This window comes from Trachemys scripta, chromosome 11 (assembly GCF_013100865.1).
Source record: "Trachemys scripta elegans isolate TJP31775 chromosome 11, CAS_Tse_1.0, whole genome shotgun sequence".
NCBI lineage: Eukaryota > Metazoa > Chordata > Testudines > Emydidae > Trachemys > Trachemys scripta.
In genome coordinates, this window is record NC_048308.1 from 8,760,945 (window position 1) to 8,776,962 (window position 16,018).

Genomic DNA, 16,018 nt, shown 5'->3' on the forward strand with positions numbered 1-16,018 from the left:
TTGTGGCACCTTAGAGACTAACAAATTTATTAGAGCATAAGCTTTCGTGGACTACAGCCCACTTATGCATCCGAAGAAGTGGGCTGTAGTCCACGAAAGCTTATGCTCTAATAAATTTGTTAGTCTCTAAGGTGCCACAAGTACTCCTGTTCATCTGCCAGGCGAATCACACAACTCATCCTCACTATCCACAATCCACAGTCGGTCCACAATCTTGACATGGACCACCATGGATGCTACCACATTTTCCATTCCCTCAACATTGGCCATATTGGGACCCTTGGGCCATGTACAGGGCACAGTTTGGGAACTCTCCCAGGAAGCAAAGCTGGAGACCTATACCTCTTCCTTCTCCATTAATCTCTCACCCTCCAGCGATTGAACCCCCACCTGTACCAACTGAAGAGGAGGAACAGGAGGAGGACACTCCACCAGCACTAAGTTTTTCATCCTCCTCCTCTGACAAGGCTATCATGCCTCCACCTCCTACATCTGCCGACAGTTTTCAGACATTTTCAGGACTTATTCTGCAGGATTGCAGACTCCCTGCAGATTCCTTTAGAGGAAGTCAAGAACCAGCAGCATATACAGATTGATATCCTCCACACATCCTCTTCCTCCAAGATCACCATACCGATCAATGAGGCTCTTCTCAATCCTTAGAAGCTGTTCTGGCAGATCCGGCATTCATCTCACCAACCTGCAAAAAATATTATGTTCCGGCAAAGGATTCAGAATTTCTATTCTCACACCCCACCCCAAATTCTTTGGTGGTTAATGCAGTACAAGAGAGAGGCCGTCAATACCAATCCTATGCTAGTTATCCAGACAGGGATTGGAAACGCCTAGACTTATTTGGATGCAAAGTGTGTTCATCAGCCACACTACAATTTAGAATCTCCAACTACAAAGCTCTCATGACTAAGTGTAATTACCTGAACTGCTCTACATTGGAGAAACTCTGTCATGACCTGCCGGAAGCCAAGAAAGAGCAATTCCAGTTCTTAGTACCGGAAGGACATCTCCTAGCCTAAACAGTCCTGCAAGCCTCTCTGCAGACAACAATGCCTGATCCATTGCAACTGTTGTGGCCATGAGGCATGCATCATGGCTCAAGCTCTTGGGTTTTCCTAAGAAGGTACCAACGTGGTAGAGGGCTTACCTTTTGAGGGCCAGAAACTATTCTTGAAGTGCATGGATGATTCTCTGCACTCCCTTAAAGACTCCCGAGCTACACTCCAATCTCTTGGCATTTACATGCCAGTGCCGAAGAGACACCCAGGGAAATATCTCCTCCCGCGATCCTGACCACAGTAGTACCCCTCGATGGCACTGTGACACCCAGAACTGAAGACAAAGATCTCCTACCAAGCGTAGACAGACTGCTCCTTAAGGGGCTACCTCTCATGCACCCCCACCAAAGTAACAATTTTGAAGGTGTGGTCGAGATCTTGAGAAGCCTCCCCCTATTCCAGTCATTCCCACCATCTTCAGTGTTCCTCCAGTTTGGTGACTGACTAACTCCATTTTCCCCATCTTGGAGACTAATCACCTCGGACAAGTGGATTCTCAGGATAATCAAGGAAGGATACTCCATCCCCTTCCTATCTGTTCCGCCCCCGGCACCTCCCGTCCCCGTTTCTCTTCAGGAACCCCTCTCACAATTCCATTCTACAAGGAGAAATAAATCATCATCTGCAACTGGGAACCATAGAACTGGTCCCTTCCGAGCAAATGGGACAGGGTTTCTACTCCACTGTTTCCTGATCCAGAAGAAATCTGGCAGCTGGTGATCTATCCTGGACCCTTGCAATCTAAACAAGTTTGTCAAACTGCAGTGCTTCAAGATGGTTACCCTCTCCGCTATTATCCCAGCACTGGAACATTGGATTAGTTCTCAGCTCTCGACGTCCAAGATGCATACTTCCATATTACAATACACCCTGCCCACAGATGATATCTCCAATTCATTGTGGGCAACAATCACTTCCAATACAAGGTACTGCCTTTTGGACTGTCCACAGCACCTCAGGTGTTTGCCAAGGTCCTTGTGGTAGTTGATGCCTACCTAAGGAAAAAAGGAATCGTCATCTTCCCATACTTGGATGACTGTCTCCTCAAGGCCCCATCCGAGACCGACACTCTCCGAGCCGTCCACATAACAGTAGACCTGTTCCTAAAGTTAGGCCTCCTTGTGAACCTAGAAAAGTCCACTTTAGTGCTGGTACAACAACTGGAATTGACTTAATCTTAGAATATTGATAAAATAAAGAGTTTAAGAATTACTTTTAAAAAATGATTAAGCTTCTCTCATTTTGGGGCTTATGCTGCTACATAGCGTGGGAAGGAGGCTTGTATCATCTATTCAGAACAACTTAGATTGTAAGCACTTTTGGGCAGGGAGGGTCTTTTCTGTTTGTACAGCTCCTAGCACAATGGGTCCTTGTCCATGACTAAGGCTCTTAGGAGCTACAGTAATGTAAATAATAGATTATTCTTCCTTAATTAAAATTATATTTTGTCAAAAAATGATACTGTGATGGTTATATGAAAGCAAAATCTTTAAGAAAACTACTAGTTCATATTAAAAGGAAATACATACATTCATATTTCTCTATTAATATGTGTTTATTCTCCTAAAACACTACTTCTGAAACCACTCAATTTAAAAAATACTAAGTGACAAAAAAGTAAGCATCTGAACCTCCCATTGTGTGTTTCTTTGTTCATCTTTTGGCCTCTATTCACATTTAGATCTGTAATGTGATTTTTTGTTCGTTTGTTTTGTAAATAACTAGAGATGCAGCCACACTTACTGGGTATATGAGACATTATCATGATTTAACTCATAGTAGTGCATAGGAACCACAATCAAAAATAGGGGGTCCACAGTACTCAGCATTGTACAGATGGGTAACAAAAAGACAAGTCCTGCCTCCAGGAGCTCACAATCCTCATAGCAGACAGAATGCAACAGGTGGGAAAAAACAGACAAATGGAACTGGGAATGCGTTGGGAGGATGAGGTAAACAATGAAATGCACAGAGTTTAGAAGAGAAGCCAAAGTCTGAGCTCGCCGCTTGCCTAGCTAATGATGAACTGAAGTAATTTTTTGTATTTTGTTTTTTAGGCAACAGGCGAGAGAGATTTAAAGGAGGTATTTAAGAGCATAAGGTGGTGGCTTTATGAATTTTAATAGGTTCTCTTCATGTCCACAAAATAGCTTTTCAGACATCACAACTATGTTTGTGCATCTCTCCCCCCACTCCCTTTTACTATGCTACCAAACTGTACTTGTACTGATGCATTCTGAGAAAATCTGGGTACTTATCCAATAGTGCCCTAACCTTCATACACTCAATCCACCAGCTATGTGGCATCAGTAGCACATGGGGCAATGTCCTCAGGGGTGTTCTATGGCAATGAAAACTGGGCAGAAGGCTGCCTAGCTTAACTGCTTATAAAACATGGAAGTCCTATTTGTGTTGCAAAACAAAGTGTGCAGAGCCCATTACATGAAGACAGCCATGTTCCAGCTCCTGCCTCTTGTCAGAGGCAAGACACTGTCAGTATTTTAATCAGGTAGTGTGAGGAGAGAGAATATTTAGAACCAGCCATGCTAGTAATTAATTACTAACTCAGTTAAAAGTTGTAATTGGCAGGGCCTTACCTTATATGCTCCTTGGGGTGTGGACCTCTGTCTTTGTCTTGTACAGTTCTGAGCACACTGTCAGTGATTGTAGTATGAGATAATCTATGCAGTTTAAGAATGCTTTAGATGCTACTTGTGTTCACATCAAAAAATGGTCATGTGTCTCCGTAACCTTATCTACACTAGGAAAATTAACTGTTGCTGGCAATAGCTATCAGAAATGGGTGCCATTCAGTGGTGCGCGGTGAAATTGTCAAGGCATACAGCAACTTTTTAGATGAGAGATGAAACTATTTATTTTCTAAAAACCTACCCCTAGCAATTAATAAACCAGATACATATGTTTTGGCAAATACTAGTAGTCAAATATAATGAAAGCTGAGAATATATAAATATGTGATTGCCTGATCTTTCTACTGAAACTGAAAATCTACTCTTCTATCTTTTTTTAAGAAACCCCAAGGTGTAGGAATCTGGTAAACTGCGCAGATACATAAGCAATTCCCTTTTGATGATCACTTAAGCCAATTTGGACAGGCATTTGCTGTGCTGAGTGTTGCATGTGTATGTCTTAATGCACTTTGAAGTTGAAAAAGACTGTTCCGTCGTGGCAGTAGAGTAGGGAATAGTCAGAATTAATTGTTGACCTCAGACAAGCAAAATATGTAAATCCAGCATATGAATAGTTCTATACAAGTCCAAATTGATCTTTCCCTTGGAGCTGTTCTGAGTTGTACACCGCAAACAGTTCTGAGTGCAGCTGACTAATATAAAAAATACTGAGGTAACGTACTTGCAGAGATATGAGACTATCAGCTGGAAAATGTGTATGGAACTCCCTGAATCTTTTTGGAGAAATTCAAGTTTCTCTACGCTTTCAAATCATACTGACATCTGTTTGCTGACATTGTCAGTAACCTCAAAGAAGAGACGCTTACATGTTGCTTGGCCTTCTCTTGCTCTCTTTTCACGAGATTCGTGTGCATCTTGCTCTGACACCTTTCCAAAACTCATCAAAAGTTTGTCGCTTTTGGTGAATTTATTCTGTCTCACGAATCTGCTGAATACAAAACCCAGTATTGTCCATCTTGGTTTGAAGAACATCAAATAACTCTCCTGTCACTTCAAATATGTCACTCCAGAGGCAAAGGAGAAACATAAACTGAAAATCATCAAGCATGGTCAGAAAAGTCTTGGCTGAGGTGAAAGACGAGCATTCCAATCTCCTGGATTTTGCACTACACTTCTCTGTTCTGCTTAACAGTTTATACAAGGCTTGAGTGAAAATTTCATCTTGTGGTACAAATAGAAGGCAGGCTTTGTTTAAATACGTTTCAAAGAAGTTCAGCTTGATTTGGAGATCAAGAGAAAAATGCAGATATTCCTTCTAAATTTTTTTTAAAGAATCAGTCATTCTCTGATACTGTATCCTGGAAAACTGAGGGCAGGATTTAAAAAATGAGCATAGCAATGAACAAGAAGTGCACAGGGGAATTTTTCACAAATATGTTTCTGAAACCCACTTATAAGACCTGCCATTACTGCTGCACCATCGTATGTCTGAGCTGCCAACTTGTCACTGAATTTAAACTTCTGGCACACCATTTCAACATAGCGATAAAGGCCAGCTGCAGTTCAATTGTTGCTAACTTCAGTAAAACCAACCAAGAATTCTGTAGTATCACCATTCTTGCTCATATAATGCAGTATAGTTGAAAGCTGAGACTTATTGGCGATTTCTGAGGTTTCGTCCAGTAAAATAATAACAAATGGCATTCCTCAATTTCTTTGACAATGACACTAAATCGAACATTACTTTCTGCTTTGATGAGGTCATTTTGAATTCTGTTTGATGTTCCTGAAACAACACGAGAGGTTTCCAGATGCTGCTTGAGTAAATAATTGAACTCACTGACTAATTATAAGATTTTTACATAACTGCCCTGTCTCAGAGAATCATCTGATTTGTTATGCCCATGAAATGCCAGCTCTTGTTCTCCAAGATGACATACAACACAAATTAGTTGCTGTCAGAATCAGGCTATTTAGCAAATTTTTGTGTGTATTGTCTCACAGCAATTCTCTATTGCTCATCAAACTGAAGATCAGTGCAAGCTTTTCCCAATGTTTGTAACTGTATGCAGGGTGCTATCTAGGGGCTTTGTTTAACATGGCAATTTTAGAGTGCATATAATTTGTCTATAGTGTGCTATATGAATTTCTATGTTCTCCTGTATATAAATTTAGCAGAACTTGGCTAGTGGCTACCACTGACTGACTGCTGCTTATCTTCATCCCACTCTCCAGTGCATACCTAGTGTATTCAGTTACACACTTGCATGCCTGACGTTCCACAAAATGGCGTCCTCCATGCAATGTGCCCTTTCATGTGTGGTACAAGCTAAGTTACACTGAGCAGAGGACATGGTTTTAAAATGGCATTCTCCATGCTCGTTCGTGCAAGGGGGCTGGACAGAATGGGACCACAGGCAGCTAGTTTTTCCGGGGCACACAATGCATACGTTGTATGCATGGACGGCACACCCCTGGTGCAACTGAACCAGGGCTGGACTTTGTTTATTCTTATCTAGAAATGCAATTATCTATGTTCAGTTGTAGTTCAGAAATGGTTGGTAAGCCCAGGAGCTCTGCAAGTTTACAGAAAGGGGGTTTAGAGCAAGAAGCATTTATTAAGGTTTCTTATTTGCCTGTTAGTATTGCAGCTGTTTTAAGTTTCATGTAATGGAATAATTTAGAAAAAAAATATTCCACTAGTCTAGGGGTAGGCAACCCTATGGCACGTGTGTCGAAGGCGGCATGCGAGCTGATTTTCAGTAGCACTCACATTGCCTGGGTCCTGGCCACCAATCCGGGGGGGGGCTCTGCATTTTAATTTAATTTTAAATGAAGCTTCTTAAACATTTTAAAACCCTTATTTACTTTACATACAACAATAGTTTAGTTATATATTATAGACTTCATAGAAAGAGGAAAAAAATAACCCCAACTATACACACAATATGATGGGGGCTAATTTAGCTACAACGAGTCAGGAAAAAGACCTTGGAGTCATCGTGGATAGTTCTCTGAAGATGTCTACGCAGTGTGCAGAGGCGGTCAAAAAAGCAAACAGGATGTTAGGAATCATTAAAAAGGGGATAGAGAATAAGATTGAGAATATTGTTGCCCTTGTATATCAATGGTATGCCCACATCTCGAATACTGCGTACAGATGTGGTCTCCTCATCTCAAAAAAGGTATACTGGCACTAGAAAAGGTTCAGAAAAGGGCAACTAAAATGATTAGGGGTTTGGAACAGGTCCCATATGAGGAGAGATTAAAGAGGCTAGGACTCTTCAGCTTGGAAAAGAGGACACTAAGGGGGGATATGATAGAGGTATATAAAATCATGAGTGATGTGGAGAAAGTGGATAAGGAAAAGTTATTTACTTATTCCCATAATACAAGAACTAGGGGTCACCAAATGAAATTAATAGGCAGCATTTTAAAACAAATAAGAGGAAGTTCTTCTTCACGCAGCGCACAGTGAACTTGTGGAACTCCTTACATGAGGAGGTTGTGAAGGCTAGGACTATAACAGTGTTTAAAAGAGAACTGGATAAATTCATGGTGGTTAAGTCCATTAATGGCTATTAGCCAGGATGGGTAATAAATGGTGTCCCTAGCCTGTGTTTGTCAGAGGATGGAGATGGACGGCAGGAGAGAGATCACTTGATCATTGCCTGTTAGGTTCACTCCCTCTGGGGCACCTGGCATTGGCCACTGTCGGTAGACAGGATACTGGGCTAGATGGACCTTTGGTCTGACCCGGTACGGCCGTTCTTATGTTATTATGACCTTCTAAAAACGTTAAAATGTATTACTGGCACATGAAGCCTTAAATTAGAGTGAATAAATGAAGACTCGGCACATCACTTCTGAAAGGTTGCCGACCCCTGCATTAGTCTGTGCTCCCTGGAACACAGACATCCTGCTACATGCAATGCTTTCTTTTGCTGTGAATTAACTTCAAGTTGTATGGCCACATAAATATGAAATATACAAGTGCTGTTTCATTGGATGTATGCCATATTTCAGAAGGCTATCAAGATTTAACTCTGTCAAGGTATATTTATTTTCCTTCTGTTTACTGATGACAGAAACACATCATCATTAGTAGTGGCAAATGAAATTACAGCACTAAAGATGAAGTTGTTTTTGATCTAGCAACTTCTCAATCCTGAATCACAGATTTGGAGGGGAAAATATTTAAGGAATCAGTCAATTGTAACTTATTTTTTTAGAAATGTATTATACACACAACCTCTGACAACTTGATCTGAACACATCAAAAACTTCTGTTAATTGCAAGTATTGCAAAGAAGGCAAATTTTTCCAGTGAATAATTTATTTTTCAAGGTGAAATGTAAATCTGCTTTATGAAAGAATGCAGCAAACCTTCCCCACCCCCACAAAAAAACAAAACAAAACAAAAACTCACTACTTCATTTAGTGTTCAGAAAAGAACGTGTGTGGGGTCCATTTCTCCCTCTACATATATAGTCCAGAGATTTTTAGATTTCAGATCATGTTATTGCCTGACACTTCAATTGTGCATAATAAGGAATCTTCAGCATGAGTACCAGCGAAACTGTATAGTATTTTTCTCCTCTAAAGGTGCTTATATATGATTGGCCCAGATCCTGCAAAAGATTGAAAAGGTTGGAGCTTGAATATAGAGAGGTCTGTATTTTACAATGTGAAGTCATAGTTGATATATGTAATAACACAAAGCTTCATGGTTATGTAGGTATTTATGAAAAAGATGGTGTGTCAAGAAGCAATTTAAGGTTGCATGTATGTGTATGTATTCAGCTTCATTCTTAGCATTATTACTGATTTATTTAAAAAAATTGTAATATATTGCAATTTTTGTTTGTCTTAGGTCTCAGGGTAACAGTGTTGTTAACATCCTTCCTCATGGTGTTAGGAGCCGGCCTAAGATGTGTACCACTGTCAGATCTAACAATAAGAAAAAAGTAAGTGGAGAATATATTTTTTTTTTGGCATGTTTTAAATGTCCCTGTTTTCGCTGCTATTACAATATAGAGTACTTTCCACACAGGGTTTTCCATATCAGACTCTGATATATAGAAACACCCATTCAATTTAAACTAGCTGTAACACTTCTTTCTTTGTTTCTCAGAATTGATTTTAGCATAATTCTTTGGATCTGAGGATTGCAAAGTACTTTATGAATTTCAATTAATTAAGCCTCACCCTGTGAAGATAAGCATTAAGCTTAGTTTTACATATGAGGAAACTGAGGTATAGAGAGGTTAAGAAACTTGCCCAAGATCATACAGTTAATCATCCCAAACAAAATAAAAATAGGTTATTTGTTTGCAAATGTTAAATAAGTAGCTTACATTTTATGTATTGGATTTCTGCGCTCCCGGCCCCGGGCCCTCCGTGTGCAGCGAAACTGCTTTTTTTTTTTTTTTTGCTTGCCCCCCTGCATCCTGATATTTTCTCTCTCTGATCTGGTCATCCTATGTGGACCCAGGGTACAAAGTGGTGCTAAGGATTGGTGGTCTTTCATGCCTATGTAGTTAGCATGTAGTAAATGTAATATCCATTGTTACATTTAAAGAAGAAAAGAAAATCCTTCATTAAATTTATGTAGGCTCAGGCCAGACACATCTAGACTTTCTCAGATAATTGCTGTTGTAAGTGTCAGGGATATTATGGTAAAATTGTAAAAAGGTTATTTAAACAAATTTCTAAATGTGATGAAAGCCTCCACACCTCTTATATGCAGATTTAAATTGGGTTTCTTCTTATCTTTTCAGTTTGCACTAAATCTAAAATATTTGTGATTTGATATGAAGGCAAAATTTTCTCCATCCAGTAGACTTCAATATTTATTCTACTTGTAAAAACAGAGTAAAGAATTTTAAATATTGTATGTAAAGTGGAAATGCTGTGTGGATTTTCTTCTTTATTTTTGTTTCAAAAGTGTTTCAGTCCAGAAACACTTGTCTACAAGGGAAAGATTTTACCAGATGGTGTAATTATACCCATATAGTTACACCAGAATAAGTGTGTTCACATGAACACACTTATAACTCTATTATACCTTATAACTCTATTAGTTTAATAGTGGCTTTTTTTAGATTAGCTTAAAACCCATCCAAAGTGACATAAACCAAATAGGAAAAAAAGGTGCTGTTATACTGGAATAATACTTTACACAGAGGGAGTTATACCAGTATAACTATATGGCTATAAATCACACCATAGCTTATACAGGTATAGTTTGTCATATAGATAAGCCCTAATATCCTTCATGGTTGATTTGAGTGTCAGTCTCAAGGCATGGAGGGTCATTAGAGAAAATTGAGCATTGGGCAATGCCTGCCTGTCTGAGGAGACATGAAGTTCTTTACCTCTTGGAAACTTAGAGTACTGTCTAACAGGAAGGTGCAGTGTTTTACGGACGAGTGCCAACCATTTTATGTCTTAGCTTCCAGGAGTGCGAAAATGCTTAATTCAAAATGGTAATGTCCTCTTGTGAAGGTGATGGTTTTGTTTTTCAGGTTTGGGCTGTGGTTTGAGGCTCAACTCATTAATATTTTTACAAATTTACCATTATATCCCTTGGTGATATTTGGAGAGACGACTCCGAAGAAGTGCAGAGTATTATTCTATTCTTTTACATTTCTCCTCATGTGGCAGCCCTTCCTTGAGACTTTGTTTCTTTATGCTGTATCTAGTGTCTCATGATTAGGCAATGACACAATTGTTTGTTTTTGGGCATGCAGCACCTCATGTCATATTGGGTCTTTTAAAATTTGTTCACATTTAGTGAATTTGCCCGGCATTCGTGCTGCTTTAGCCATAACCTTCCCTGATTATAGGGTTTGAGAACATCTTTAATAGCACTGAAAGAAGAAAAATAAGGCTATTGAGCTGGGTTTGTTTAGTTTTACCTCAATAGTCTCTTAATAACAAACGTTGAAAAGAAACTTTCATTTCATATGGGCCCATTTTTCAAACTTGGATAAAGCTTTGACCAAAAAAACATTCTCACGTACATGACAGCTATGATGGCTGTACAAATAACATGGTGTTATGATGTGAGGTTTTGAGTGAATTTGTTGCCGTACTGTTAGGGATCTCGCTATACTGTTATGTTGTTGCTTTTTAACTGTCAGTATTGTCTGACAGAGATGTCAGTGTCTTGGCCTGATACTGCAGTGTTTGTTTCACTGTAAATCCTTGTCTTTCTCTTGGTAGGCTTTCAGTAATATTAGTTTAAAAGTAACTACACTTTTTCAATTATTTTAACTTTAAAAACACAATCCTTTTTTTTTTCACAACTTTACAAGTTTTTTTTTAACACAGGTAAGGGAAGAGATATACCCAGATTTAGTATCTGAGAGATGTTCTGATCTGATGTGGGTCATTTCGAAGTCAGCTCTTTCTCTAATAACATGATAGATTGCGATGAGACTGCAATAAGTGCACACTGACTGCTCACAGAACTTCTGCGTAGAGACATAACAAGCCAGGAGAAGGAACATCAGTCACTGCTACGACCCAGCAGCCAGGATCCAGAAGCTCTACCGGTCAAACCGCCCTAAGGCTATCAGAGAGAGCCTTGACAGGCCCTCATCTTACTGCGCAATCCTGTCAGAGAGACTATTCTCATACTTCAAGGGTATGTTTGACTGTGTAGCTCAGAGCGACACGCAGCGTCCAAAGTGCCTTCATCCTCTACCCCACATTGACTGTGCAGGAGACCTGGAACAAGACTTTACATCACAGGAAGTAAAGACCAGACTTACGAAGACCAAAAACACAGCCCCAGGAAAAGATGGTATTCGCTATAACATCCTGAAAAAATGAAACCCCGGCTGCCTGGTACTAACTGCATTTTTTAACAAATGCAAACAATTCTGCCTTACTCCCAGCTCCTGGAAGAAGTCTATGACGGTGCTCATCTACAACAAAGGCGAGCGAGATGACCCCAGCAACTGGAGTTGCTATCTCTCTCTGCTCCAACATGTACAAACTGTATGCCAGCTGCCTCACGGCTAGGATAACAGACTGGTCGGTGAATGGAGGAGCCATCAGCTCCATCCAGAACGGCTTCATGTCATGTGAAGGCTGCTATGAACACAACTTTGTCCTTCAGACTGCCATCTGCACAGCCAGGAGGGCACGGAGGCAAAGTGCCGTAGCGTGGCTCAACCTGGCTAATGCTTTTGGCTTGATGCCCCACCAGCACATTTTTGCCATGCTGCGAGAGTTTGGCATGCCTGAAAACTTTCTCCAGCTGATCCAGGAACTTTATGAAGGCTGCACCACCATCATCTGCTCCATGGAAGGATAGACGCCTGAAATTCCTATCCATAGCGGCGTGAAGCAAGGTTGTCCCCTCAGCCCATCGTTTTCAACTTAGCCATGGAACCGCTTATTTGACACATCTCCAGCAGGCTAGGCAGTTTCAACCTCTACAGCAACAACATGAATATCCTGGCCTTCGCAGACGATCTGGTCCTGATTACAGACAACCTCGAGTGTCTCCAACAAATGCTCGACATCACCAGCCATCCTGCCAACTGGATGGAACTCCACTTCAGTGCTAGGAGGTGCACATCTCTGCATATCAATGGCAGTAGAATGGACTCAGTCCAGGCAACGTCTTTTCAGATCCAGGGTGAACCTATGATCTTCCTTGAGGACGGGAAAGTATACCAACGTCTCGGCACGCCCACAGGTTTCCGCATCCAACAGACACCTGAGGATACCATTGCAGAGATCCTATGAGATGTGGCCACGATCGACTCCTCCCTACTGGCACCAGGGCAGAAGATCAATGCCTTGAACACCTTCCTGATCCCCTGCATTTCATTTGTCCTGAGGGGAGCTGCCATGGCGAAGGTATCTCTGAACAAGGCAGACAGCACTATCAGGCAGCTAGTGATGACGTAGATGTTTCTTCCCCAGAGAGTCAGCAGTGAACTGGTGTACATCTCGCACAGGCAGAGTGACACCAATGTTCCTGTATGGGTGATCTGTGCAGTGTTGCAGTGATCACTCACGCCTTCTGCCGTGCCCGGACGCCATGGTGAGGAACATCGCAGAAAGTGCCATTTGGAATGTCATCAAGAAGCAAGTCGTCAGGACCCCCTCCAACCAAGATGTTACCTCTTACCTGAGCGGCTCGCTGGAAGGTGAATTTGGAAGAGACAGGGGAGACTTTGTTTCACTCTGGACTCGTGCCCACAACACTATGTGACAACTGGAGAAGCGTATCTGCTGCTGCTGGACATGGTGCGAGGAACGCTAGGAGCTGGGAGTCTTGGTGCCAAAGGTGAAGAACACGGACCACACAGTCCTCACTCCGTAAGCTAGAACCATGCTGGAGAGGACCCTGAAGGATGCCATTCGCTGCCAGTATGTTGAAAACCTGAAGCGGAAGCTGGACCAGGGCAGAGCATTCGAGGTGATGTGCAAGTGGGACGCCAGCAACCACTTCCTCCCCAGGGGCAGCTTCAGCTGATTTGCCGACTGGAGGTTCATCCACAGGGCCCAGCTCAACTGCGTTCTACTGAACGGAGCTGTCCACCACGGGAATCGGGACAAGCGATGTAGGAGGTGCGACTGTGCCAACAAGACACTACCCCACATCCTGCAAGCCCCATTCCGGAACCTGGCAGCTGGGACACAATGCCATCCTAGATCCCTGGTCAGAGCCATCCCACCACCCATAGGGAAGGTTGCCATGAACTCCACCATCCTCAGAACTGACAGCCAACTACAACCACACATTGTCATCACCCAATGAGGACTGGAAGAAGATCATCATGGTGGACGTCACGGTGCCCTTTGAGAACAGGACCCCGGCCTTCCACGATACCCGAGCTCGAAAGGTGGAGAAATACGCCCCTCTGGCCAACACCTTGAGAGCTAGGGGTTACCAGGTTCAGACGCACGTGCTGATCATCGGAGCCTTGGGCACATGGGACCCCAGTAACGAGCTAGTGTTGCAGAAATGCAGAATCATTCAACACTACGCTTGGCTGATGCAGCAACTCATGGTGTCGGATGCCATCAGATGGTTGAGGGACAGCTACATAAAACACATCACCGGACATCGGCAATACCAGGAGGGATGAGCTAGAGTGCTGATGAGAAGCGCAGTAAGGAAAGTAACTCAAAGACTTCCCTGATAGATTGTATTTCCTATGGACAACCTACCCTAATTCTCAATTACTGAGGGACAATCTCCACTCATTGATATATTTTGCTTTCCACAACCAAATCTCTGTACAACTTCTCATGAGTGATGTACCCGAATACTTGGATGCTAATATATAAACTGTGTTCTTAAATGTATTCACCTAATTTGGATTATTGCTAATTATGTACTCTGTGTATCATATGACTTTTTAAAAACAAACTCTGTATTTGTGGATAATCTAAGTACTATACTAAGATGTACAGACACTCTTTTCTCAACCTATGATATTACATAATTTTTTTAACATTAGCTTTAATAAAATGTTTAAATCTGAGAGATGTTCTGATCTGATGTTGGTCGTTTCAAAGTCAGCTCATTCTCTAATAACATGATAGATTGTGATGAGGCTGCAATAAGTACAACACATGAGATGTGAGCTGAGTTCCTAATGAAAACTGTAGACGGTACATTTATAACAATTTTTATTTAATTTATTGCCAGAGATAATGTACCATACAGTGGCTCTGCTACACTGTGACTTTCTACCTGTAATAATTCTTTTTACTGAGAAAAATGTCCTTACATTATCCCACATATATCAATGACTACATGTGTCAAAAACAAACCAGAAAACGCTAACAACCACAGTCCCTGAATATCCAGGTGGCACAAAGCTTTTCCCTTATGAATGTATAATTTAATGAAAATCTTGAAAAAGTTGCCATTTATGCACAAAGAAATCCTTTGGTAAGTTAGTTTAATACATTGCTTTCACCAGATGTAAATTTGCTTCCCAATTCTTTTATCTTGCTATGGACTGTAGGTAAATTATCTTTGGGCCATAAGCAGGAGAGAGTTTGATGCTTTTTAGTGGAATTGTATTGCTATAAAGCACTGATATTATCTAGCTTCCTGGTTTCCGTCTATCTTTATAACTTAACTATTCTAAACCTCTAGCATGAGTCTAAGGAAAGATCTAGCCATTGTGAAAATTATATTTTTTTTACTCAAGAAGTAGAATCAATTTTCTCCTATCCTGTAATAAATCTTCTAATGTACAATGTGAATAGAATCTGTTTTTTCATATATTTTTTATTTTCTGGGCAAGTGACTTAACCCTACCGTGCATCAGTTTCTCCATCTGTAAAATGTGATTAATATTTACTCACCTCACTGCCATCTAGCGAGTCTAAATCCATTCATGTTTGAAATGTGCTTGGAGATCCTCACATGAAAGGTTCTGTTGTTTGTTTCCAGTAGCTTCCACAAAATATTAATCACTGTGTGAACTCCGAAAAAGTCACCATCTGTTTCAGATGAGCTGAGTAATGAAAATTAGCATGGATCGAATAATTCACTGCCTATGGTAAATGAGAAGCTTTCCCTGGCAAATATGAGGACATAACCATCAATTGCTGCAAAATATAAACTTCACTACAAAAAATCCTTTCTTAAAGCAGCTATAAAGGCCAGCAAATAATCTGCCAATTGTGAACTGAATGTGACTTGATACAGTGTTGTTTTTTCTGAGTCATCACATGGGCAGGTCATTGCCTCTGCTGCTGCTCATAGGTTTGTCAAACAAGAGAATGAAACTAACAAAACACTAATTATTTTTAGTGCCTCTATTTAAAAGTGTGGACGGCAGTGAAACTGTCAAGAATCTTCCCAGTTATAGTTGTTGTTTGAGCCTGTAAACAGCAGCAGAGGAAGGCATGGTATTGTTTGTGTTGGCAGAAAGGTAGCAGGGGCCTTTTTCCTTCCGCCTCACAGCAGCCAGAAGGAGTAGTGATATGAAGACACCCTTCGCTCCTTCACACAGCTCTGAGAGAAGGGAGACAGACTGCTCCTTTTCCGTTCCAGTAACTAGATGAAGGTGGAGCTTCAAATTTACCAAACTCTAGCCAAAGACTAATATAAAAGGGTTTGAATGGAAAGTTTCAACCTTAATGATAGTGTTATCACTGATCACTACATGCCTCCTCTTGTATAATCAGCTTGTTTTCTCTTGCTCAGTTCATTCAGTGATGTTACTGTTAACATAACATAAGAATTGCCATACTGGGTCAGACTAAAGGTCCACCTAGCCCAGTATCCTGTCTTCTGACAGTGGT

The 16,018-nt window shown here is 41.1% G+C and overlaps 1 protein-coding gene across 1 annotated transcript in view; it reads left to right on the forward strand.

Annotated features, from left to right (window-relative positions):
• Window positions 1–16,018, forward strand: part of SLC49A4 (solute carrier family 49 member 4) — a 127,157-nt gene that overhangs the window by 41,006 nt on the left and 70,133 nt on the right. Inside the window, exon 2 of the mRNA XM_034785220.1 lies at window positions 8,598–8,691. Coding sequence (XP_034641111.1) covers window positions 8,598–8,691 — 94 coding nt within the window. The remainder of the gene's footprint in view (window positions 1–8,597; window positions 8,692–16,018) is intronic.